The 27606-nt window shown below is 42.6% G+C and overlaps 1 protein-coding gene across 1 annotated transcript; it reads left to right on the top strand.

Annotated features, from left to right (window-relative positions):
* Positions 1-5776: 5776 nt before the first annotated feature.
* edem2 (ER degradation enhancer, mannosidase alpha-like 2) lies at positions 5777-14474 on the top strand. Its single transcript, XM_084916189.1, has 11 exons — positions 5777-6019; positions 7209-7319; positions 8382-8421; positions 8535-8640; positions 8790-8915; positions 9011-9222; positions 9558-9699; positions 9969-10093; positions 10174-10318; positions 10685-10806; positions 10913-14474. Exons 1-11 carry the CDS (start codon positions 5928-5930, stop codon positions 11375-11377), a joined length of 1686 nt encoding a protein of 561 aa, XP_084772315.1. The 5' UTR covers positions 5777-5927; the 3' UTR covers positions 11378-14474.
* The last annotated feature ends 13132 nt before the right edge of the window (positions 14475-27606 follow it).

Here is a 27606-nt window from a genome sequence, read left to right as displayed (position 1 = left end):
CATCACGCACAGACATTGTTTTCATAACCAAACTGCCTTAGACCCTGTCCCCTAAATCTACACAAACGCCCTCTGGGTGACATGAAATGCATTTAACCAATAAACAATCAATGGCTTCTTGTTGTTGTAACAGATTCTGTATTTGGATGTTTGTGTGCAGCATTTTGCGTGTCAGCATAAGCATTTGTTAGTAAAGCATTCTTCATTGCAGCAGCGTGTGTGTGTGTGTGTGTGTGTGTGTGTGTGTGTGTGTGTGTGTGTGTGTGTGGATCAATGAGTGCATATGTGTTCATATGTGTGTTTCTCTTCATTCTGAGTCAGTGCATGTAGATGTGTGTGTTTGTGTTCATCACTTTCCTGTTCTGGTGTTCTGGGTAAACCACGGCCTGAGGCGTGCCCTGGGGTCCTGCCCTCCTCCATTTCAGTCCGTTTGCATCCATTGGTGCTGCTGCTCAAAGTTCTGTCCATACTGGTTCTGGCCCCAATTGAGGCAGTCCTTTTCTCCAGTGTCCTGCATCTTCTCCTTGTCCAGCTCCTCCTTAACTTGACCCTTTTGCTTCTGTAGCTCCTTCAGGGCTTGCTCCTGCTGTAGGAGCTTCTTGTCAGGTTTGGCGACCTCCTGCTCCAGCAAGCTCCAGCCTGATTTCAAGTCCTGTGTCTGGGACTCCAAGCCTGACTGATGGGTTCGATTAGCAGCCAGCTCCTCCTGAGCCATGCTCAGTTTCTGCTCTGATGCCTTGAGCTCTTACTGAGGGCAGAAACCTCAGAGTCTTTTCCGTACACGTCAGATTAAAGTCCATTGATGTTTTCCTTGCTTTGCTCCACGGCCTTCTGCAGCTCTGCTGTCCGGCTCTTCTCAGAGGTCAGCTCCTGGCCGAGCCCCGACACCTGTGCCTTCAGCTTATTTTCTTCTGGTGCTTTTGTCCATTCTGAGGTGCCTCCTGACCTCAGTTACTCCTCCTGTCTCTGGCACGCCCTTTTTGCTGCCCGATCATCCGTGTTGGTCCGTCACTGTCCTGCACAGTTTTAATGCAGAGTTGTTAAGGTCAGCATTCTTTTGCTCGGCCTCACTTTTCCTCTGGGCTTAATGGGCGTCTCGTCAGAGCTCTGTCAGCTGAAGCTGTCTGAAAATCTCCCCCGTGTAGTGAAACGGGCCTTGGATTTAACGCTCTCCGTCTCCACTGCATGAGATCGTTTTCCTGCAGCACTGTTGACATTTGCAGGTTGTTGTTGTGGGTCCAGCTGCTGTAGCATTTGGTCAGGGTCACATCAAAGATGGTAGAGGAGTGAGCAAAGATGGTAGAGGGGAGAGCAGGAGTCCAGGTCAGCCTCGGCAAAGCAGCCTGTAATCAAGCATAAAGAGAAAAAACAAAAACAAAACAAAAACAGACGAACAGGAAAATGATGTTGTGTTGGCTGTGTTATTCAGAGAGGGGAGAAACAACGGGGCCAGGCCCTGTGTCAGCCTTCTCTCCCCCTTTTTTTTTGTTTTTTCTCAAAGTTATGTATGTATGTATGTATGTATGTATGTATGTATGTATGTATGTATGTATGTATGTATGTATGTATGTATGTTGGCTGTTATACTTTGTTGTGTTTGAAAATAAAAGTTGGTCTGATAAACTTATTTTCAGAATAACTAAATGTGAGACTTTGTGTCACTGTAAGATTATAACAGTGATGGCAATATAATTGTTTGTTGTTCAGCAGTACAGTGTCCACCATATAATCAACTCATAACCCACCAAGCTGACAGGACAACACAGGTACATGTTAAAATTGTTAAGATCATATTTAAAAGCCCATAAAAGGAATTTTCTTTCATTCAGTAATCACTTGTATTAATCAATCAGCAGAAAACATGTCACAATTTCAATCTTTTAACCACTAAATCTGTCGTGTCGTCACTGGTTGGTCAGACCAGTGTCTCTCTTTGAAGTTAAGTTGTTGTCCTGCAACCCAGAGAGTTTATTTGTTAGTAGTGGATAAACTTTATCATTCAACAACAGGTGTATGTTAAATTTCGCTGCTTTAACCTTGCTGGAAAATCTTCACGTGTTCATGAATGTAAGCTGTTTCTTCATTGCGTGTGTGTGCGTTTGTAGGTGGGTTATTTTAACTTTTTTCTCAAACAAGGCATTTCTCTAACACGTGTCTTTCTCATACATTTCTCTGGTTGTGTGTGTGTTTTTATCTTGTTTCCCAAATTTTGATTTCCCACCTTAAATAACAGCATTCCATGTCTACAGCCAGGAGTTAGAGCTTGCTTGTGAGATTCAGGGACACATGGTGCCAATAACAATTCAGTCAAAAACTTGCCTGCAAATTTCCAGTGATGGTAACCGATAACTGGAGGAGAAGATGTCCTTTAAGTTTCTTTTCAGGGTGGGGACAAAGTTGGGGTCAAGCTGTAAACTTTTGAGCCAAAGCTTGGCCTGTCTGTCGTCCCAATTCTGTTTATGCTTTTGCCGCTGTACTCAGGTTTCCAGGTTGGGAGAAATCCACCTGTATTAACACACTAAAACATTTACTTAGTATTTCTTTTCTGAAAACATTCACTTACTATTTCTTTTCTGAAACCCTTCACTTACCATTTCTTTTCTAAAAACCTCCTGATTCACTTCATCTGACTAGATTTTACTCTCTCTCTCGGTGCATACTTCTCACAGTCTGGCCGTTGCCTTTTATGGGCACGCAGAGTTCCTGTCACACACACAGCTGAAATTCGTGCTTGATCACACCCTATATTATGATAAAACCAACAGTAAATCAAATGTAACCGCTTATATTATTGAGCTGAACCAAGGGACACTTTAAAAATCTTATAAATCCTGCTTCACACCATAAAACTGAAACAAATCACAGCTGTATTTATCACTCAATCTTACTCTGCCGACTGAAGTGTCGGTCTAAATCATGCACGATTTGTCTTTTCTATATCAAAACTCAGCCAAACATCAAACATTCACCGTAGTCATTCAAAACCTTATTTGTAATATTATACTCAGCAAAATCAGCGTCTTATTTACAAGTCTTTAACAGTATTTGCAAATCATAACTATAAAACTCAAAAAACACGCTAAACCGGAAGCAAAAGTCCTCTGTGCGCTTCACAGCAGCCACCTCATTTGCATGTTCACACACCATCTAAAAATAGCTCGCAGCGCTGCAGCGCGCTCTCGTCACACACAGTCTCACACACAGCTCTATTATTTTCTATTACAAAGACGTCTTATATTTACAACCACTGTCAGGCCTGACAGATTTAGCGCCTACACAATTTTGACAAATTTAAGTTAACGGGTCCAACCGAAGAAAGTCCAACTTTTTTGTAATCAATTAACCAGTATCAGCCTCTAACTGTATCTGGCCTAATCTCTAAAGTCCCTAACTCAATTTAACAGTGTCCAAAAAAGCGCAGATACCGTTACAAACGGTAAGGAGCCTCTAACTCCTAGCTTATTCCAGGATGCCCCGTACCCCACAGTTAAGCCAAACTGAACTAACCCTGTTCGCCGACAGGTCAAGGTCGCGCGTCCACGGCCAGGAGGGAGCGTAACCTCCGAGCTATGCGCTTCTTAGCAGACTCCAACTGCCGTCCTATAATAATTTATAACACTTTGAAACAACAGTCAGCACCCCAACACAAGAGTCTGACTGAGGCAGGTGCAACCCAGTGGTCAATGGGGACTCCAACCCACAAAATGACCAATTCCCTATCAAACTACTTGGGACTCCAACCCAGTTTCTCAGCAGACTCTAACTGCATTTATTTCTCAGCAGACTCTAACTGCATTTATTTCTCAGCAGACTCTAACTGCATTTATTTCTCAGCAGACTCTAACTGCATTTATTTCTTAGCAGACTCCAACTGCATTTATTTCTCAGCAGACTCTAACTGCATTTATTTCTCAGCAGACTCCAACTGCATTTATTTCTTAGCAGACTCCAACTGCATTTATTTCTTAGCAGACTCTAACTGCATTTATTTCTCAGCAGACTCTAACTGCATTTATTTCTTAGCAGACTCCAACTGCATTTATTTCTCAGCAGACTCTAACTGCATTTATTTCTCAGCAGACTCCAACTGCATTTATTTCTTAGCAGACTCCAACTGCATTTATTTCTTAGCAGACTCCAACTGCATTTATTTCTTAGCAGACTCCAACTGCATTTATTTCTCAGCAGACTCCAACTGCATTTATTTCTTAGCAGACTCTAACTGCATTTATTTCTCAGCAGACTCCAACTGCATTTATTTCTTAGCAGACTCCAACTGCATTTATTTCTCAGCAGACTCTAACTGCTTCAACTCATGAGATTTTTTTTTTTCATCAAAATCAAAACAGACATTTACCAGTAATTTCAGTGAGTAGACTTCAATTTTGTCATGTCCAATTTGCCACACTTTGGAAATAATTCAACAGGTAGTGCCTTACCTTTGTATAAGCCGGCTTATGCCCACTCACGTCAGACCACTGGCTTGTGCCTGTCCGTTCGACAACCTCGGACCGTCCAAACCTCCAAAATTCCACCCCAATACCACAGGACGAGCCCCCAAAACTGTTACGAATTCAAATATTGGGGATGGATACAAGAGGAAAAACCACAATAACAACACTGGTCCGGCCGGGTTGAGTCAAACGATGATTTTAATGATCACACGCGTGGGAGATGGACACCGTACGCAGACAGCATCAGATCTCAAAATGGTGGAGCATTGATCAAACTCTTATAGCCTCTAGTGGCCCCCACCTAATCATAAAAGCCTAAACATTCACATTCTTTCTCTCACACGGTGCCTAAGCTACAACCTTGGCTCCCTGTTTATCTGCTCCTACTGAGATGGGGCAGAAAACTCCAGTATGTTCTGTTCTCTTCTAATCAGACAAATAAGGCGATGACTTTCTGCAAACAGTATTTCTCATAACTCAGCAGTATAATGCATCATAAAACAATATCATTCATTCACAATAAACCAGCAGTCTAATGCAATGCAAATCAGTTTAACAAATGCAATAGTTATCACCTTCTTCTAATTCAGGAGAATAATGCAAACTAAAACTACATAATAATTCACCATCTTTAATTAAGGGTCTAACATGGCATAAAATAGTCAAAGGAGCTTGCAAAGAAAAGCGTCTGGAATTCTTTTTAAAGAAGTCCAGACGCTTTTCTTTGCAAGCTCCTTTGACTACAATGACCTGGATGACTGAGAACCTTCACAGACATATGGCATAAAATAATATTATAATCTGACACATGCTGTTCAGGGTATTCACATACTCTGTGTTCTGTGTCTGTGTATTTCTCTCTGCATGTATGTATGTTTGGCTCTTTGATAAAAAAACAAAGACTTTCCACACTACTGCAAATGTACAGTATTTTGTAATGTGTGTCCATCCATATTTGCAAAGTTATCTTTTTAATACTGACTCACTCATTATGTAAACAAATAGAGATAAGTATAATTTTAATTAATAAAATAAGAGATGAAAATAAGAGACAGCTGGAAAATACATTTAGCTCTGCGAAATAAACCTTCTCTGAAATAAATACAACGGAGCATAATTTTAAAATAAAACTTTTTTTTATTAATTCATATCTGTATATATTTTACAGTCCAGTTATCTTATTTGTCATTTCAATGGCTCTACTGTCATCATTGTCATATAACCAGTTCATTAATAAAGGTTTATTTAAAAAACAAAACAAAAAAAACGTCCAATGAGATTCCACGTCGAAAGCCCTCGTCAGCGCACCGGTTCGACGCATGCGCAGATGACTAACTTCCTGCTTCCTGACAGCTGCACAACAACAACAGAAGACTTTTCGCTCTGTGCTCCGTGCGTGTTTCCCCGATCTTTAATTTCAGGTCATATCTGTGTCCGAGTCCACCTGTCTCACCTGTCCGTCTGTCTGTCTACATGCGCGCTCCCGTGTGCGCGGCGCTGCTGGTGTGGGTGCTGAGCGATGCGGCGGCTCGTCAGTTCTCGGAGGAGGAGATGGCTGCTGTCAGGTACGAACACCAGCTCCGTCTGGACTCGGTTTAAAGTTGAGTTTTGTGCAGACACCACCCATCCTGCCTTCATCACGCCAGCTGGAGCGAGTCTGAGGGTGGGTGCGTGTGGGGCAAACGCTAACACTAGACTGGGATCCCACTGTGAGTTTGAGAGTGGGGAAACTCCCACAACACAATAATCAAATAATAATTGTAAAGTGCTTTTTTACTGTATGTTTTATCTAAGCAAGTATTTCCACTCAGCAGTCATCTTAGCAATGCGTCCGGGCAGATGTTTGGGTCGTTTTATTGTATTTTATTTACAAAGTCACCACTCAGACCACGAGCAACAGCTGGCGACTGTGGGGAGGAAGAACTCAAGACCACAAACAAGACAAAAAACAAACTGTGGAAGAGAGATGCCAAATTTAATGATATGCAGCAGTGGCATTAAAACAATATAAGATAAATGCGAGTTGCCTTGACGCAGAAATTCATTTGCATCTTAATCATCTCTCCTTTGTTTTTTGTGTTTGACTGATTCTGTTCCTGAGCAGTCGGTGTGGGCAGGTTTGATGTTGGTACACTTTGTGGAAATATTTCATTCTACTATCAGCTGCATTTGCCTCATAATTTGAACGCTGCCTCCTTCATTCTTTTAAGGGTTTGACTTAAGCAACCGACATGTGCGTTTAATTTTGTCAGATATTTCAAACTGATGATTAAGAGAAGTCCCAACATATTCACAGGTTAATCAGTTTGTTTTTAAAAGCTTTGAATTCACCTGAAACACAAACGTTTTTAATGTGTCGATGAAAGCACACAGATTCGTTTGGGTGATGTAAAGTATGAACGCTGGTCCTAAACAGCGATTCGTGTACAGCTCGATCTGCTCTCGTTTGTTTGCGTGTTTGTCTGCCTGTGTCAGTAATGTGAGAAGCTTTTATTTTGAAAAACGTTGAAAGTTAACTGTTCAGTGGTTTACTTTGCTTGCGTTTTCCGAAATCCCGTTAAAAAAGTTGATCTGGCTTCAGATCGTTTCCATTTTGATTCTAATATATGTTGAAATATTTGTGTACTTGGATGTTTAACGTTTTTCACACCAGGGAAAAATTGCAGAATCCAATTTTTACTGAATTAGTTTCATCTAAATTTGAATGCTTTGATAAATTGTCCCGTCCTTAATGTAACAAACTTCATCTCTCAGACAGCGCATCAAATCCATGTTCTACCACGCCTACAACAGTTACCTTGACAACGCCTTCCCCTACGATGAGCTCCGCCCTCTCACCTGCGATGGACAGGACACGTGGGGCAGGTGAGGCAGTTTAAAAACTTGAATGTCAAGTACACTTTACTGCAGTGAACTTTTCTTTACTTAGGGTGAAAATCGGGTCAAGTTCAAGGACACAACGTGTGAAAATCAGTAGAAACTTACTACTCACAATCTTTTCATGGATTGTTTTCAAACTTCACAACACTATAGCTGGCATTAGGGGACATGAGTATCTAGGTTGACCTTGACCTTCACTGTTAGCACCTCAGGTCAAAGTTTACCTTAACAAAAAATAATAAAGAAACCATGTTGAGTATTATTATGTGTATACACTATTATTTCAATACAAGGCCCTACGACGTTACGATGACCCATAAAGTCACACAGCATGAATATATCCTAAAAATCTCAAGTTTCTACAGCTGATAGAAGCCAAAGATTTCAGTCAGTTCTGCTCCAATCATACAGGTGAAGATAATAAAATCGATTAATCATCTCCACATTTCCAACGATTTCCAACAATGCTGACATCAGCATGTTTAATAAAAGCATCACTATTTTAATACAGCGTGTGCCTTTCAGGGAGATCTGAACTCTCTGAGCGCTCTTGTTTCTTTTATTTTGTAGTTATAAGACACTTCCTGTCTCAACAGGACACAGCTAGCACACGCCAAACCTTTAAGTATTTCTTTTACCTTTCTCTGATTTTTACCACTTTATAAAACCATCAGGTCACATTTATGAATTTATTTAGTATATTCAGGTGAAATTAGTTCATTTTATTTCCCTTTAATGAACAGAGTCAAGATTTCTCTTATAAAAGTTTAATAAATTTACTGCTTTTTCCAAAGTCCAACACATTAAACACATCACATTAAAAAATTGTGACTTAAATATTAAATTATACAATTATGATTTTTCTGTTGTTTATGTATTTATGCATGTGGAAGGAAGTTACGTTTAGACAAAGATAAAGAACAAAGAATTTCAAAGTAAAACATTGAAAATATTCTCTTCAATTAAAGTGGTTCAGAAGAAAACATTACGTAAGGTTAAGAGTTGTCAGAAACAGTAAAATGACCCCTGCTGCTCTTTTCTCCACAGTTTCTCGCTCACTCTGATTGACGCCCTCGACACTCTGCTGGTAAGACTGGAAACAGACATTTTACGTTTACAGAGCCTTTAACAAACACTGATGAGCAGATGTTGTACTCCTGCGCGGTGACCCGACAGTGGTTCGATGTGTTCTCTCTGAAGGTTTTGGGAAACCGTACAGAGTTCCAGCGAGTGGCGTCGATCCTCCAAGACACCGTCGACTTCGACATCGACGTCAACGCGTCCGTGTTTGAAACCAACATCAGAGGTACTGACGGACGATTCGGACTCTGAGGGGAAACTCGTGTTCAACATTTAAACTGCTGTTTTTATAAACACTGCACATCTGGGCGCAGGAGCTGTGGCAAAGGAGAGTGTCCACCTCAGGTTAATGTGTGTGTGTGTGTTTGCGTGTAGTTGTGGGTGGTCTGCTGTCAGCCCATCTCTTGGCGAAGAGGGCGGGAATGGAGCTGGAGCCCGGGTGGCCCTGCTCAGGACCGCTGCTGAGGATGGCCGAGGACGCCGCCAGGAAGCTGCTGCCTGGTGTGTTCTGGCATTTCAGACTCTCTAGTTTTAATGAACTACTTTGAAAAGCACACATGAATAAATCAGTGAAATTTGTCTCAACAATAAACCAGCGTTTGAGACTCCCACCGGCATGCCGTACGGCACGGTGAACCTTCTGCGTGGCGTCAGTCCCACTGAGACACCGGTCACCTGTACCGCTGGCGTGGGAACCTTCATCCTGGAGTTCGCCACACTGAGTCGACTAACGGGAGACCCGACATTTGAGAACGTCGCCCGCCGAGCCCTGAGAGCCCTGTGGAAGACCAGATCTGACATCGGACTGGTAAATAAAGTGTCTGCTACAACCGTCCACTCACATCCAACCCAAAGTGCAAACATGGCAGCTAAAGTCGGAAAAGGCCTAACATGAGCATTTGTATGGGGTGTGCTGAAAATGGAGAGTAGGATGAATGGAGCCCCTGATAGGCCAGCTTGTCTTCCTTGGCTAGTCAGTGAAATTAATTTAAAAACATTTAAATATGATGATTTTATATAAATGTTTCTGTGGAGGGCTTTGTGCCAAATCACAGCAGTCCTGGAGCTGGTGAAGGAGCTGAATCAGTCGATAAAAAAGGAACAGCCCTCCTACCTGTTTCTGTCACCTGTCTGCCCGCCCAGGTGGGGAACCACATTGACATCGTGTCCACGAAGTGGGTCGCTCAGGATGCTGGTATTGGCGCGGGAGTCGACTCGTACTTCGAGTATCTGGTCAAAGGAGCCGTCATGCTGCAGGATGAAGAGCTGCTCAGCATGTTCCAGGGTAACAGTCACAGCGCTCTCCTTCCTCCTGACAGCTGCTAAGCAATTTCCTGTTTTAGTTAAAAAAAAAAGGTTTATTTGTGGAGACAAATAAAATAATTTTTCTAGTCTGTAAGTAGTCGTCAGGGTTGGTTTGTCCGATTGTTCCAGCTGCATATCTTCTGCACTTTCTGGCCAAAGTTTTGTGAAAGCTTCATTTGATGCCTCTGTGCTAACAAACAGAAGGAAAACCAAACATCTGATCTCTGATCCTGTGATGTCTTTTATCAGCGTATGATCGAGCCATCCAGAACTACACCCGCTTTGACGACTGGTACCTGTGGGTGCAGATGCACAAAGGAACTGTGTCCATGCCCATTTTCCAGAGTCTGGAGGCCTTCTGGCCCGGCCTGCAGGTGAGTGAACGCACAAACACAAGTCTGTAACTGGAGGCTGTTAACATACAAACAAAGTTAAATCTGTGTCTGTGTTTCAGTCTCTGCTGGGAAACCTGGACAGCGCTGTGAGAACTTTCCAGAATTATTATTCTGTGTGGAGACAGTTTGGAGGACTGCCTGAGTTTTACAGCATCCCTCAGGGTTACACTGTGGATAAGAGAGAGGGCTACCCACTGAGACCAGGTCAGTCCACTAACACCCTCCGCCTATCGCGTTCTGTCTTCGGGGTCAAAGGTTACAGTCGGAGCTCATTCAGACTAATATTTATCAGCTTCAGGGAGTGATGGGAAGCCTTGAGCTGGTTGGTTTTTAGTGTCTTGAGATAATCTGAACTAAACGGCAGGTGAGTAATACTTTTTGAGATGGGCAACAACACAGAGCTTTATCGCAATAATATTTATTGTGATTTATTTATTGTGTAGATGAACCTTGAAGGCGCTGATGTCAGTTACCTGGGTGTCATAAAACTCTGAAGTATAGTTTTTGGTTGTTTTCTGAGCAACTTTAAGCAACAAACCAGCTGATCTTCCTTCTTCCTACGTGTTTCAGAGTTAATCGAGAGTGCGATGTACCTGTTCAGGGCAACAGGTGATCACACCTATCTCCAGCTGGGCGTCGACGCTCTGGAGTCCATCGAGAAGATCGCCAAGACGCCGTGTGGATATGCCAGCGTAAGTCCCACTGTCAGTTTGATTGGCTGGCCTTAGTTATCACTTTGAAGTGCTCGTGATTAAAAAGAGCTCACGAGTAAAGTTTTCCTCGCTCTTCTTCCTGCAGGTTAAAGACCTGCGAGATCACCAGCTGGACAACAGGATGGAGTCCTTCTTTCTAGCTGAAACCATCAAGTACCTCTACCTGCTCTTTGACCCCACCCACTTTCTGCACGGCGGAGGGACGGAGGGGGACGGGTCGTGGGAGGAGGGTGGGGAGGCGGGGGAGTGTGTGTTAGGGGCAGGGGGGTTCATCTTTAACACGGAGGCTCACCCTCTGGACCCAGCGGCGCTGTACTGCTGCGGCCGGCACGACCAGGACCGCCAGGAGCTCCAAGACATGCTGCTCACCCTGTCGCAGCCCGGCAGCCAATCAAAACCCCCTCCCAAACAGACAGAGGGGGGCAGCCAATCGGAGAGCATTGCTCTGAAACCCGGAGAGAAGAAGACGCCCCCTCTGCTGTCCTGCCCCGTTCAGCCGTTCAGCGCTCGGCTCTCCATCCTGGGACAAGTTTTTACCGACAACACGTGAGACTGTTCGACTTCCTCCGAGCGTCTCGCCGTGAGCGGCTGAGTGAGACCCCGAATCTCAGCAGCTCAGTGATTGAAAACAGAGTTTTGAGGTTTCCGTTTCCTAAACTGACGTTCCTACACAGGTCTGCTGGGGTTCGCTTTTTGTTGCTATGAAGGAGCTCAGGACCAGAACTTTGCTGTGCTTTGTTGACTCGAATGTAATTTAAATTAAAGAGAAAATATATTTTTATTTAAAACAAATGTTATTTCTTGTCTGTTTTACACGGTTGGTGATGAGGTGTTTTTGTGCAGGCCTGGGCGTTTACTCTCTGAATGCCTGACAGTGTGTCGGTCACCACTGTGCTGCATGAACACTCTCCCATTAGGGCGTGGATGCACCACCTTGGGGTGTTGGTGGGGGGCTGGGTCCCCTGCAGTGTCTGGAACTGGGATTCTTGCAGCGGATTGGCTGGTTCCTTTGAGGATGTCGGGTGGTGCGTCCGTGGATGGCTGACACCTGACAGGTTGCATTCACATGTTAGTGGTTCTGTCGTTGTGGCCGATCGCTGTAGTTTACAGTTGTTGTTTGTTACAGTAGGTGGCACGCCTTCTTCAGCTTCTGTGAACCTGCCTCCATTATTCTGTGAAGCCTGTTTGTTTATCCTCTGTGCGTTTACTGTCGTTGTTATAGTTACAGCAGACAGGAGTTACATCCCAAAATGATCCTCTACACCAAAGAAATAGAGAAATGTCTAAAGGTCATCACGATATAAGGTTTTAATGACTTTGATGTGGGATGCTTTACAACCATGCAGCTCCTCCGTAGAGGTAAATGTGTCTAATCGCTTAGAGGTCGCAACTACGGAAACGACGGTCGGGTCACCGAGCTCGAGCAGTCTGCATTAACTTCCCTTTGCACCATTTAAGGTTTCGTCTTCGCTCTGAGAGTTTCTGTGACCAGCCAACGGTTTCTGAAATGTGGGGACAGATTTATAAGTTTCCAAAACAGACGGGAAGTGTTTTCCCCTCTAAATCCAGGATCCAGACCTCTGAGTACAAAAGACAGGAGTCAAACTGATTAAACTTTAAGTGTTTCTATGAGAGCAGTTAAACAAAATTCTGACTGTTGATTGGGTTTACATCCGCTGTCAGCAGGAATCAGGAACAATGGGCTCGTGTTCAGGAGCCTTTGTCACTGTGGTTACAATAAAACCAGCAGACAGGACAATAGTCCACAAATTAAAGAATTAATAGCACGAGAGCGTGCAGGCGGTTATGTCTGTGCCGTGTGGCTGTCTGTGCTCGCAGCAGCCAGAGGGAGGCAGTGTTTCGCCTCCATAGTGCCAAAGTATGTCCGGCATCTGGGAGTCAGGGTCCTACAGAGACGAACACGTGTCACATACAGAAATCATGAACCTTTTATAGTTTTCTTAATGTCTTCTTCTTGGACTGATTTCATGCAAATCATTCTTTTTATGTAACATTTGCCCCGAGAAGCACAGCTGCAAGTGACCGAATATCAATTATTGATTAAAATTTACATGACTAACAAACACATTGGTTTGTTTGTGATCCAGTATAGATTACAGTTTATTACTAATGAGTCCCAGCATAAACCTTTCCCGACGTACAAACAAAGATGGTCTGTTGAAACTCGGCATAATCATAAATTAAGTTTTGTGTGATGAGAAACAGTGCAGAGCCTCGTGACAGCAGACTGCAGGTCTTTACAGGAACACGAGTGAATGAAAAGCAGTGAGATCCAAGTCACTTGATACTTTTTTACATTTAAAAGAGGGCATGTCCCGACGATTCAAAATCTGAGGGAGCCGGGCAGCAAATCCCCGCTCATCATGAATGACGAGCAAAAGGCAAAAGGCTCAAGTGCCCAAACCGCAGCGCTGCTAACAGGCTGACTGCAAATCAGCGCCCACAGACTCCCAGGTTAAAGTGTCAGACTTTGAAGTGGATCGTTTCTGTTGGGTTTATCTGGGCACAAAGCCCGCTGGAACACAAGACCAACAAACCGCACGACAAAACAGAACAAGACAGAGCTCTTTGTCTTTGTGGCTCGCGAGGGAAGTTGAGGAAAAGATTCCTTCACCTGAACTCAACCAACTTTAACTGATTCCTTCGCTACAGCCCTTTTTATTGTCAGCAAGCAATCATTCATGAATATGCAATTACAAATACACGTGACATTCTTAAGCAGGCATCTCTGAACAACATCAGTGTCCGGATTCTGTGTGTGTGTGTGTGTGTGTGTGTGTGTGTGTGTGTGTGTTTCCAGCCATACTATACATAGACACACGACCTTTCAATGAACTTAAACTGCATGCAGAAAAGCACAAGTAAGCGTCTTGCTAAACTATAAAAACAGGAACTTGCAATAGGTCGTGTCTCAAACACACATTTAAAGCACTTTTAAGAACAGCAAAGTCTAGTTCCTGCAGCTATAATGGAAATGATAACGTCGAGACTGCTTCCTCTCATCTCATGGTACACAAGTGCACACAGAGTCTTATCAGACCTAATAAGGATATGATTTTTATCAGCATACGAATGATTATACATTTCTAAGCATAAATGACCATCTTAAATGATCAATTCTGACAGTTTCCCCCTTGGTTAATATTTTTTGTTGTTTTTATTTTGACTGACACAGACGGGTAGCTGATCAGTGACTGCCAGGCCTCATTTATACTAACTGGATGTGTGCTGTAGATCTCAAACCCCGGCTGGGCTCACAAAGAGTTTGAAGATATTGCCAGGAACCAAACCAAGGGAGGCTTTTAAAAAGGAGCAGTAATATTTTCTAGTTAATTCAAAGACTCACAGGTAAAAAGTATTGGTTTAAAACCTAACCAGGAACCTGCTGGATCATGAGCAGTCCAAACTATTTGGACTAAATGAAATACTGTAAAGCTGCATAGGGAGGAACATTTTGTGCGTATGTGCGGTGACACGAAGGACTTGCAACACTTGACAAACGGGCTGAGCACTGCATTTGTATTTTGCATGTGAATATGCAGTGACGGAGTAACAAATGTTCTACATGAAAAGTGAAGATGTCATCTTCAGGAAGCAGAATGTTGCCATTAAATTTAAGGCTATGATTGATTTTGTCCTGTCATCTGTCTGTTTGGGAGACACGAACAAACAAACAAACCTAATGATGATTAAAAACTTCATATCCTCAGAGATTTGCAGCAGTTAAGATGGTGAAAGGCAGTTTTAACAGAGTGATTGTTTCTGGATTTCATGTAATTAAACATCAACCTGGTGTGTATCCAGTTTTCCAGCTCTTCAGTTTCCTCACTGATCTAAATTACAGACTCATTTACCAGCAAACAGTTTTCATATGGAGGCAAACGAGTCAGGAGTTCAGTCAGGGCAGGGCTGATGGCTGCTTTCAGCTGAAGTGGTTCTGATTCAGAAGACTTATAGATCCTCCATCCTCCGTCTTACCAAAGTAATTGATCATCTTTCCACAAGAGTTCAAGAGTTTGTTGGATTATCTGATTATCTGGCTTCACAAGCTGTAATTTGGCGGCACCGTGGTGGCTGAGTGGTTAGCACTGTTACCACAAAGCAAGAAGATTCAAACCCACCCAGAGCCCTACCGCGTGGAGTTTAACCCATGTTTAGCTCCACTCAATTAAAAAAAGCCAGGTTGCCCCCCGCTGAGGACACCCTCCCAAAATCAGAATTTCTTTCATTCACGGGTCTAAACTTTCATTATTGGTGAAAGTTCACCTGGTAAGGTCAGCTCTGCCTCATCCTCCATCTGAAAACTAAAGGGCCGGTGTCCTGCAGGTTTTAGATCTCACCCCGAGTCAACACACCTGAATCACATGATTAGTTCATCACCAGGCCTCTGGAGAACTTCAGGACATGTTGAGGAGGTCATTTAGCCGTTTAACTCAGCTGTGTTGGATCAAGGACACAGCTAAAACCTGCAGGACACCGGCCCTCGAGGCCTGGGTTTGGACACCACTTGAAGCGGAAAGAGTTGTTGAGTCCCTTTGCTCTGTGGTCTCAGTAAACATGTCCCTGATGACTTTATGGGCTCCGTCACTATTTTCAGTGTTACTGAATCACATGTGAGATTCATTTGATCAACTATGGCCCCTGTTAGGGTCAAAAAGGTCAAAAAACTGTCACTTGCTAATATCAAACAGAAGCCATTAATCAATTAATCAGCACTTGAAGTTTTTTGTACTAGTGAGACAGAACGCCTGACACCGAATGAGTGAAAGGAAGACGAGAGGGTTTAAAATACATCAAAGAGAGAAATCGGTGTTTGTTGGAGGGTCCACACGGCCGGCTTTGCTGTGCAACTCTAGAAGTAAACAGAAGCTTTGTTTGTTCACAGGGCAACTCCACAGAGCAGATTTAAGTTGAGGTCGGTGAGGAGGAGGACGGACCGGCATCAGAGCCGACTCTGGTTCTGTTCAGCAGAAATCCCCTCTGGCATTAAGGGTTGGACTCACCCTGCTGTTTCTTCCCCTCCTCCCCACGTTTTATAACCTTTTAACGTCCCTCCATCCTCCGTCACTATTCTGCATCTCTCTTTTCCTCTCCTCCTTCGTCCTTTCAGGGTGTGTTTCTGGATCGGTCTCCATTCATGACTCCATCATGACTAACTGCTCTGAATGTGAGCTTGACTTTGCTCCAAACAAGTCTTTAAACCAGATTAAAGCATTCATACCTCCCTTCCATTTCTCCACTCTGTCAGTCTACTTGATGTTGTTCTGTCTGGATTGTCGCTCTATTTTGACCTGTTTTATTTCATTATATTGCTGTTTTCAACCGTCTTAGTAGTTTTAAGTCCCTTAACTGTTACTTATCCACCTGTTAAATGGTGATGATAATCTGATAATGCTGTTTCTGCGTTGGCTGAGGCTCTCAGTGCTACACTGCTATGTTTTTTGAATAGACTTTGGTTCATCTGTCTATTTATCTGGGTCAGGACTGCAGGGGCGGCACAGATACTCGGACCTCTCGGGCTGCCACCAGCTCCTTTGGGGCGTTTGATCCATCTCAGCTGGATCCTGTTCACCCTGCAAAGGAAACTCATTTCTGCTGTTTGAAGTTGAGAGTAAAAGGTATGCACAGCCCTCGGGCTCATGGTTTACTGGACACATTAAAGGTTAGGACCAAAACTTTAAGTAACTAAAGCCACATGACTTTCTGGGATCTTTCCATGAAATAACTGCAAACATAAGCTGTGTGATCAGAGGTACAGCTTATGATACTTGGCAGGGATAGTCATGATTTTGAATATTTGAATATTCATTAAATTATAAAGACAGAAAAGTTTATGCAACTATGTTTTGTAGATCTGAATTGACCATATCCCCGACAGCATCACATCATCACTAACAGCCTGAATCACTGATACAGGGCAGGATGAATTGTGTGAACTGTTGCCTCAGTTTCCTGTTCTTAGCTGACTGAAGTGGCACCCACTGTGGTCTCCTGCTGCTGCAGCTCATCTGCTTCAACGTTTGACATGTTGTGCATTCAGAGATGCTCTTCTGCATACCTTGCTTGCAACAAACTGGATTTTTGTTTTGTTTTTGGACCGTTCTCTGTAAAATCTGGAGATGTTTGTGTGCCCAAATTATATCATCCATCTCTGAAACATCAGACTAGTGAGGCACCAACATCCTGATACTCGGTTTGAACTTCAGCAGGTCATCTGGTCTATAAGATTAGCTGATCATTTATTTGAGAAGCAGTTGTACCTAATAAAGTGGCTGAAAAATAACAATAATAGATGAAGAATGTGGTGCAGTGTTATGGGCGTTGTACCAGTAAAGCATTTGTAAAATTAACTGCTTCTGTATAAACGAGAAACATGCAAAGCCATCGAAATGTTGACTCTGCACGTCTTCTTCCTCTATAAAGACTTCTCAGGGATTACACGTGTAGCTAAACTTCTTTACAGTGACACAAAGGGGAGTTTGGCTGGTCTGGCCCACTTCAGCTTCTGTCCCATTTAAGACGTTCTCCCGTAACGCTAACTAACAAATGACTGCATGGTTGCACCAGAGAACTGACCACTTGTTAGCAAAGACATTATCTGGGACTTTATCTGGAGCTGCAAAATTGATGTTCAAAGGTTAGGGTACCACAGACCTCAATTCTGGTATCCAGTCCCTAAAAACTGTACTGACATCAAGACAAGGACACCAGAACATGCATTTTTCATGACTCAGTCATATCACACTCTTTGAGAAATATTTACCTTGGCTCCTGCTCCTGTATGTTTTTAGCCAAAGCATCCACAGCTGGTCATGTCATCTAGAATTACGGCTAAGTTCCAGCTTCACTCATCCTTATAAATCCTCATCATTCATCGACACCTGTTTGACTATGTGTGACTGTATCACAGAGGAGTGTCATGGTCCCAGGGTGGCTTTGATTAAGTTTTAGGCTGTCATATTCAAAGTAGTATTTTTAGTTCCCTGAGTGTTTCATCTTCCTGTGCCTGTTCCCCAATCTGTGTGCTGTCTCTGTAATTGGTATTGGTCTTTTGTTTACTTCCTGGTAACTTCCTTCCTGTCTGTTTCGTCTTTAGTAAATTATGTTACTTGCATGTTCCTCGCTGAATAACTTCATGTTTAGCATGTTTCAGCGTCTCCTTGTTTCATGGTTTATGGTTGTTGTTGATTTCCTGTTTTATTTTGGTAGTTGGTTCTTGTGGCTTGTTTGCTCGTTTCTTAGTTTTGCTTCCTTCCTGCCTGATTGTCTTGATCACCTTCACCTGTGTCTTGTTCTCACTCTCAGACTGTATAAAGAGTCTGAATGTTTAATGTTGAGCCGAGTGCTGTTCTTCAGAGATTTCTATTGTAGTCTTAAATCTAGTTAGTCCTGCCATCTGCTTGGGGTGTATCCTCCAGGTTCATTGTCAGTGAAGCTCCTCATCATCTGGAGGTTCATGCATTTGTTTCAGCTTCTTACTGCACCTGAGGGATCGACTGTGAAGCGAGGACGGTTTTAATGGTCAACGATGGCTCTGCACACACATTAACTGTTTTTGGACACGTTTCATTCCTGTCACCCTCACCTCCTTCAATCAAATGACCTTTCAACCTTTCTGTGCTCTCACTGTGTTTGGAGACTTTACAAGAGCTTTCATCATTCGTTTCACTTTAGCTGAAAGTACTTTTCTGTGCTTCAAATGAAATAGAAACTTCAACATTTGGACTTCAGATATTTTTGCTGCTTTCATTCTTACAGCTGACAACTCGACTTTGACTGGATCTTTCCCTCTTGAAAGTTTCTACTTGAGTACATATATCAGGCTTTCTCCTCTGATTGTACGTTCTCCTGTTTTTCTGTCTTCATTTCCATTTAAATCTCTTTCTGAACATTTATTTTAAGTGTTTTTCAAACAAAGCCTCCCATCCTGTCTGTTCTCTGCTGAGGTTTTCTTTGCTTCACGCTCAGAATAACAATAACAGAAAGAGAAACATGTGGTGATGCAATCTATCTCAGCTGCTTTCTTTCCTGTAGGGGTGAAATCAGTCAGAGGGGATTTACTGCAGCTCAGCACCAGTATGCTGGATTTGAACTTTGTTTTTCCCCCGTTCTGGATTTTAAAGACAGTTAAAATGACTTTAGAATTCCTTCAGCAAACAACCAGAGAAACAGACCTGCAGCGATGATTAACTCCAAAAAATCTGATTTCCAAAGAGGAAGACGAGTCAGACAGTCTCTTCAAAATGTGACTCGACATCCTTTCCAACTTCCTGTTTGATTTTCTGATTGAACATTTTTGTCACTGTGAGGTTTAAGATCTGGAAAAACCAAAGTATGTTACCAATACAGCTGCTACTCAAACACCTGAAATACTCAAATATTTTGGCCCTCGTGAACATGAAGCATTAATTAAATGTAATGCAACTGAAATATATAAAATTAAATATGTTCAAATCAAAAATATACACATTGTATAAAGTGAATGTAAACCAATAATGTAAATTTCACCAGATTCCATTAAATCGAATGATTTACATGGTAAATATGAAACAACATTTCGTTAAAAATGTGCAAATAATGAAATTATTTAAAGTCAGGATTTTGGGCGTGAACATCATTTCTACTGTAGCATTCAACATCTCTGAATCGTGTCCTACATTTTGAAATAAGGTCTACCAGTGATTGTGTCTAAGACATTAAAAATCTCGTGACATCTCGAGTTAGATCATATATTTCAGCACTTTTTCCAGATAGGAGGAGTTGACGTCTCTCTCATCGGTGTCTCTTTTAATTAACTGTAACATGTGAGGTTAAGTTCTGAACCGCTGCCTTTCCTCCCAGCTGGTCACGGGAGTGTCATCGCTACTCTAAAAAGATTTACAAGGAAAAACTCCAGCTTCGAGTCCAGGAAGTGAGTGAAAGTCTTTGTACCTGACCCTGCAGTCGGGACCGTCAACATTATGACCTCACATAACACCTTGTGCAGGAGAAGCACTGAGTGATAACCCAGCCTTCAAGTGGAGGACCATCACTACGTCTCAGATGAGGCTACAGCTCAAAAACGAAACAGCAGTCTTTGCAGTATCCAAGACAGAATAAGGTGCCTCTTGACGGGAGCGTGACAGGGGAATGATCACTTTGGCAGATAATCACAGGGCCGTGCAGCATGTATTTGTCCCTCAGCGTCAGACTGTCAGTGTGGAGATTTACTGAAAAGCCCAAACAGTCCAAACAAATGACAGCTGGGCGGCCTGCCATCAACAAAATTGTCACTCATCACCCGCCTTACTTGCCACATTTGACTCCTTGTTTCTTCCCCAAAATGAAATGTAAGCTAAAAGGTCACCATTGTGACATGCTGGCGCTGTTTAATGCACTGAGCGAACTGAGCGTTCAGTTCAGTTCAAGTGTTTAGTGTGCTGGGAGCACTGGGAGCTGTGTTACCACTGCACAGCGATTTCAGATACATCATGCCTCAGCAGTGAAAGATTTGCTCTAAAATAACGCAGAGACGACCGTGGGAGGAAACGCACCGAAAACCAAGCATGAGGCTGCCTGAGAAGCATTTGATTGGTGTAACTAATGGTGTAACAAAAATCATTTTTATATGTGATTATTAAAACATATTGAATTCAACACCTGACACCAGTGAGATCGGTTAACAGTTTATTGGCAAAGGTGTGACCGGTGACACCAGTGAACCCATTAGGACCAGTAATCTGAGTGAAATCAGGCCCAGGATATCTAGTTACTGGGTGAGGTGCAGCAGTGACATCGGTGAAGGTTCAGAGTCGCTTATGAGGGTTCGACATTGTCTCCAAGGAACAGTCAGCTTCCTATATCGATGACATCATCACTGAGCATGTGCAGGTCTAGGAACAGATGATGACGTCAAGGATGGGCGTTACGCAACATGCAGGTCTGCTCAAATATTGCATAATGCAATGCATGTGTGTGAGAGAGATTTGGCTCCAGGCCCCCAAATTAATCATAAACCAAAGGAGTGAGAGGGACCACACCCAACACACACACACACACACGCACACACACGCACACGCACACACGTACACATGCAAGGCCGCTCATCTGGTTGCCATTAGCAGCCAGTCAATGACAACAGAATCACATGGGCTGGGCTCATGCACATACACACCATCGCATATTATTCAAATGATGCATGGATGTGTGTGCGAGTGATGTGTGTGTCTGTACGTTTGGGAGTGAGGTTGTGTTATGCAGTGAAGGACTTCAGAAAGTGTGGATATTTTAAAAAAAAACAGGCTTGTTTGGTATGAGGGGGAATTTTTGAAAATGAGAACAAACTTTAGTGGGAACATACTGTGAAAAATAGGGACATATTCTTAAGTCAGGATCTTTTTTGTGTGATGTTTTTGGATTGGAGAAGTGGAGATTTAGGTTATGATCAGGTGTGAGCTGGTCCGACTTTAACATCAGCTCCAGTCTGCAACCGAAGGGGAATTCCACATCTCCTCCTCCTCTCCACCACTATCCCATCTCTTCATATTTCACTCCATTTGTTCTTGTCATGTTTTTCTCTCTGTGTGACAGAAACTCCCCTTGTAGACAAAGCATAAAATATTCTAAAAAAAAACCCTTGAACAATTAAAAAGACTTTGGTTTGATCTTAAGTCGTTAGCATTGAACACAAATGTTTGGTTCAAGAGGATTAAACTGGATTAGCCAACATATCACTGACACTGCTGCGAGTGTCTCTAATAAGTGTGATTTAATATTTGGCAGGATAATTTATGTCAGATAAATATGGTTAAAAACAATCTCTGACCCTAAAACAAGATGTTTTATTCCCTGTATGTTCTTGTTATACCCTTTATGTTCATTCAAAATTTCCTTCACATAGATTGTAGTCATATTCATGCAAGCTTCACATAGATTTAAGCTACGGATCCCTTTTAAAGTCATCTTCTGGGAGAAGAACAGATTTTGATGCCTCTCTGTTCCTCGTGCAGATTCTGCCCTGACAGAGGGAACTATCATCTTTCCTTGTCTCCTCCTCCCACTGGGCTGTGTCCAAAACAACGTCGAACCATCTCCACAGGCCCCGTCAGCATGGAGCTGCTCGCCCTGTCCCTCAAACACAGGACCGGCGGCTCTTCAAATTTAAGCTCAACAATAAGTCTGAAGTTTAAAAAAAGGGTTCAATACCAAGATCTGTCTGCTCTTTTTACTTTTGTTAAGGAAAATCCAGCAACTCGCTCCACACATGGACACATTACAGAGTTGGAAGCGTTCACTCTGATCCAGCAGTTGTTTAAACTCTAAGAAACTACAAACTTTATGCATATCAAGCAAATCTGGACTTTTTTGGCTTTAAAATGACAAAATAATTCTCTTCTTTTTGGAACCTTTAGATTTTTCTCTCTAGTCTAGATTGAGGACTAAATCAACACTGGTACCAAAATCTATCAAAGTTAAGATGAAGCTGTCTGTGTGTAACTACAGGACATGAATGTACACTCATGCTGTGGGAAGCAGACCTTCATAATCGCTCCGTCACTTACAGCATAAAGCTTTGTGAAAAGAATAACTCAGATCATATCTTGGTGCTTATTTCTCTTCCTGCTGATTTGATTTAACTTTTCGTTGCATCCAGTCTTACTGCACCAGCTGTCTCACACTCAGGAGACTCCCTACATCAGAACGAACATGACTAAACTTATGTTTGGCTCCTCTCCACCTTGCAGCTGGAGCAGATTGCAGGACAAAAGGAAAAAAAGTGGACACTCCGACTCCACCCTGCGAGTTTCACAGGTCTGGAAAAGAGATCTTACAGGATGTGATTCATTAAAACTCTGCTTGTCGTCTCATTTGATCTGTGATTGTTGTCTTTTTTCTGTTATCCATTTGGTCTCACGCTGTGTTTTCACAGTAAAAGATTTCACTTCACACAAAGAAAGGTTGATAACTCCGTGAGCTCTCTGATCTCTTCAACGTGTGCCTGAAAGCAAAGTCGGCAAACTTCAAATACGTGATGTAAATTAGTACGTTTAAAATTTTAAAAGAATTTCCTGAAAATCTGGAAAACAAAGTGCAAAAATAAAACATGCATCAACACATCATGGCTATCCACACTGTATTAAAAATACCAGAAATGCTTTATTGTAACGTAAGTAAATACTATAAATACTAAAGCTTTAGAGTTGGAAAAAAGAATATTGGTGCAAGTTACTGCACATTTTTGAGGCATGAGAGTGTTTTTTCTCAAGTCTCATGAAAATGTACAGTACATGTTTGAATCAGCTCTTTGTTCGGGTGTGGCCTCTAAATCACGACTGTACGCCATATTATCCATATCAAAGAGAGTGTAAGGCTCAGTATAGTTCAGTTTACAGTAGTTCTGTTCACTGTTTTATTATCAGGACTGTGAGATTGTCATGAATTCATTTTTACCCCAGTCAGCTGGGACACAACCGCCCGATCCCAGAATCAGAACAGTGGAGGGAATTTTACTTCAGTTACAAAAATCCTTAATAAAACAGAGGAAAGCAGTTACACAGTATCCTCTCTAACAGCAGGAACACATTATTTTATAAGCTGTATTTTCAGCTTTGTAAAGAAGCAACACTTTTGTGTTTTACTGGTAGTCCTCGCTTATGAAACATGGTAAGAACACGCTGAAACATGAAACATGCACATCGTTTTCACAGGACTCGACGCAGTCGCCTGAAAAACTAAGTGGATCCTGTGATTCAGCAGCTTGTAGAACCACCCTCAGCAGCACTAACTTGAAGTGATCATTTTCTGCACAACTTTATCAGTCTCACATCACTGCAGAGGAATTTTGGCGCTCTCTTCTTTAGGATGTTCGTTGAGGTTCGCAGGCGTTTGTTTGTGGACAGATATCTTTACATCCCACCACAGCATTAAAGGTTAAGTCTGGACTTTGACTGGTTCACTGTGGCACCTTCATTCTTTTATTTTTCAGATTTACTGCTTGGGATCTTTGTCTGGTGGTCCAGTCGACGCGCTGGTCCCAGCTTTAGAATACTTTGGTATACAGAGAAGTTCAACCATCACTATTTTTGTACAATAAAACAAATAAAATGTTGAGTTTTCTACAAAGACGGGAACATTAAAGCCCGACATCTACACCGTCAAACTCTGGATACTGTGCAATGGAATATTCTGACCTTCTCTGTGTTATGTTGATATGGCTGAATGGATGGAAGGCTCCACAGCGTCATGTTGTGTCTTCATGTAATCCTCTGTTTCAACATAAAGTACTTGTCTGTACAAGTTATCTTTTACATGGACTCTTCTGATGGTACTCTTTGACCGTGGCAGGCAGATAACATGCTTGGATGAATGAATCTGTGCTTGTTATCATTCTTAGTCAAAAGCCATGCAGACTTTTATTGTGAAATGTTGTTTGAGCAGGTTTATAGGAAGCAAAAAACACTCTATGATCCGCTTTGTCAAACATCACATCTGTGGTGCTCTTACTACCACTCACGGTCGTCGCCCTTCTTCCTGATCTAGCTTCAACAACTCTTTCCCACAGCCTGTGGCAACGCTCATCCAGTTTATCCCTCTGTTACTACAGGATTAGGATATTATTTAACGAACTTAGTGAATTTGTTCATTTCATTTCCAACTCCATATTTTGATTGAGTGAAAAAGATTCTTATGTCATGTTGGTGCAACCTCTGGGTTCATGCTTGTCACGGTCCTGGGTCGTTGATCCAGTGTTTTGAGGGTTCATGATGTACTTTTGGTTTATGAAGTTATTATGTTCCAGTGTTTCATCCGTTGTATTCACTCTGTTGTTTGTATCCCCAGGTCTTAGTTTGCTGTCTAGCCTTTAAGTTTCAGTTATTATTCCCCCCTCTGTGTTCCCCGTCCACCCGTCCACTCCCTCTTGCTGTGTGTCGTGTCTGTAAGGTAACTCCTTGTATAATTCTTTCTGGTTAGTATCTCCCAGTTGGCCTTCCCAGTTTAAATCTGTTCTGAGTGCAGTCCTGCTTGTGAGTCTGGATTTTGGGTCCTGGCACACACAGATTACCGTGACAATGCCATGTCTGAAACAAAGTGTTTTAGGTCCTGTTTAAGAGAACTACCTTTTGATTGGCTGTTTATCATAAACAGAAAGTTTGACGTACAGCTGAGTTGGTGCTGAGTGCTCACAGCCAGAACTGTGTGTCTGAGATGGCCTTAAAAGGAGTCACTCTCTATGACATCACAGAGATCCAAGACTAGAAAAAACTGCGATCTTAGTCTGAAAGGCTGAGGATCATAGAATTTATTACTTGCCTCGTTATTTGAAACTTTGGCAATATTCAGTATGGATAATTCCATATCCTGTTACAGTTCAGCTACTGTAACAGTTATATATAACAGTCATATACGACAGAAAACGAGGGGAAAGTCCTCTTTGTTTGGATATCTGCTGCTGCTCGTTCAGTCTTACAGTCATTTAGGTTTGATGACCTAAATCCACCCTGAACTTATTATCTTCAACACTCCTGACAGTTGATGTGACACTGAGGTCAGGACTCGTGAATGTCGCATCAACATGAGGTTGGTGTTACTCAGCAAACGCTGACCCCACAGGATTCAGTTTCATATATTCATCCCATCTGCTTCCTTTACCACACACACATACACTTACTCAGGAATGTGTTACATTGTACAGTGAAATGTGAGCCTGTGGGTACAGCAGGGTGTGTGTTATGATCTGATGTACTTGGCTGAAAGAATGAAAACACAGCTTTGGCGTTCACAAAAAACAGTTACCGGTTCTAATTGCATCTGTGTGGCAGACTGAGTCCATTTCTGAGTGACCTTCCCTCAACACAACAACTCCTAAAACGAAACTTTTGCAAAGCTATCACCCATAAATGTGATGATTTATGGTCACAGTGTGAGAGCATTGCTGGGTCGCTTCATATTTTCTGGCAGCTCGTTAGTTACAGATGTGACAGCTGTGACTCCTCCCTCTCCATGATGTGGTTCTCTGTCCTCGCTGATCACAGATTTTGGTCCTTCAGTGTTTCGGTTTGTGATGCCATTTGTCAAAGGTTGCCTGGGAACAATAACAACAAGAGTTAAACATTTTAACAAAAGCATATAATGAAAGGGGGCCAACTAGCCTTAACATCATGTTAGCTTTATGTCTGTGGAAGTCCTGCATGAGTGACAAATAAACATAACAGATGAATGACACCAGCAGAAGTGACCTGTTTCTGCCTGGGCCACGTCCTGATGCTGCTCAAATGATGTCGTGTTTATGGAAGCTGTGTGGTATTCAATAAGAAATTAATGGACTTTTGTGTCCCAAAAACCATGACGAGGACATTTCTGAACCAGAAGTTGTGGGTGGATAAAAGCATCTGCTCTGAGGACCAACACCACCGCCTGTAATAAAGAGCTCTCAGTCAGTAACATGAGGAAATACAAGGCTGCCTCTGATAAAGTCCACAGAGCGCAATCTATCTCCAGAAGACTCTCAGCGGGACCACGAATCACAGACTGTAAGGAAAAACCCTCGAGCTCTCTGGCTGGAGAAGCACAGATCTTCTATGTGTACTTTGAGGGCAGGAAACCAACGTACCACCTGGTGGATTCATGACAACCACTGGGACAGATCACAACTTAAGGAGGACTTGATTCCTTTGAAGGCCGTGAATTTATTAGACGTTTCCTCAAGGGAAGTGCCAACGAGCACTGTGATATATTTAACGACTGCATCTTCCCCACATGCATCAAACAGTCAGACATAGTTCCTAAGAAAGTCCAGCCCCCAGCAGTTTAAATGACCGTTGCTTCTAGATCCTTGATGTTTGCAGAGATAAAGCGAGATCAGAATCTAAACACATCCTCCTTGCCTGAGCTTTACAATTTGCATACGTCCCCACAGATCCACAGATGACTCCATAGCCCACTTACTCAACTCTATCCAATTTGGGCACTAGCAGAGGGGTTCATGTTAGCCTGTTATTTATAGACTACAGTTCAGCACTTAATGCAGTAGTTCACTTCAGGCTGGCCACTAAACTAACCTTGGCCTGCCTTCCCCCACCCTCAAGGCGAGTCTTCAGTTTCCTGACTAGCAGACCACAGGTGGTTCGCACAACAGGTGGCTCAAGGTTGTGTGTTGAGTCCTCTGTTGGATCCCCCTTACACCTATGACTGTGCAGATACTTCAGACTCATCATCATAGTCAAGTAGACTCACTACTCAGTCACTTGAACACAAATAGTGATGAGGCTGCCTGTCGGTATGAAGTTAAGCACCTAGCTGACTCGTGTAAGGAGAGCAACCTTGATGAATCAACTCAAAGACAATGTCACTTAAAAACAGCAGAGATGCTTCGACCCTCTCAGCATAAATGGGGCCCAGGTGGAGAGAATGAATACCTCCAAATACCTTGGTGTTTACTTGGGTGCATCACACAGTTAATTAGTGCCAAGTGACACTAGAATTTCATTCATTAAAACTGAAACTGCCTCGGGTCTAAAAACTAAACTTGGGCTGTGAAGAAAATCGCCATGTTGCAGCAAAGTTTCCTTTTTTGGAAAATAAAGTCTGAACTGAAGATCGTAGCAAGAAATTGTCACTTTGTAATACAGGGTTTCACTTGGGAATGAATCAAAATCATAATATTTACCATGAAGTTCTCCTGAACTTAAGATGTTATTTTCAGTATTTAAAAACCTTTAAATGAAATATGTAAGTCCAATGTAAGACATAGGTCAGGATGCTCTAAATACAGCCATCATC

The sequence above is a fragment of the Perissodus microlepis genome, chromosome 20, assembly GCF_051167445.1.
Source record: "Perissodus microlepis isolate ML-2025 ecotype Zambia chromosome 20, ASM5116744v1, whole genome shotgun sequence".
Classification (NCBI taxonomy): domain Eukaryota; kingdom Metazoa; phylum Chordata; class Actinopteri; order Cichliformes; family Cichlidae; genus Perissodus; species Perissodus microlepis.
The sequence above is the reverse complement of the archived record's forward strand: the minus strand, read 5'-3'. Positions and strand labels throughout refer to the sequence as shown.

Excerpts from the sequence above, each read along its gene's own strand:
- edem2 (XM_084916189.1), top strand. The coding sequence starts at position 5,928 with ATGCGCGCTCCCGTGTGCGCGGCGCTGCTGGTGTGGGTGCTGAGCGAT. Across the intron at positions 6,020-7,208 it reads GAGGAGATGGCTGCTGTCAG|ACAGCGCATCAAATCCATGT; the intron begins GTACGAACACCA and ends TTCATCTCTCAG. Across the intron at positions 7,320-8,381 it reads GGACAGGACACGTGGGGCAG|TTTCTCGCTCACTCTGATTG; the intron begins GTGAGGCAGTTT and ends TTTTCTCCACAG.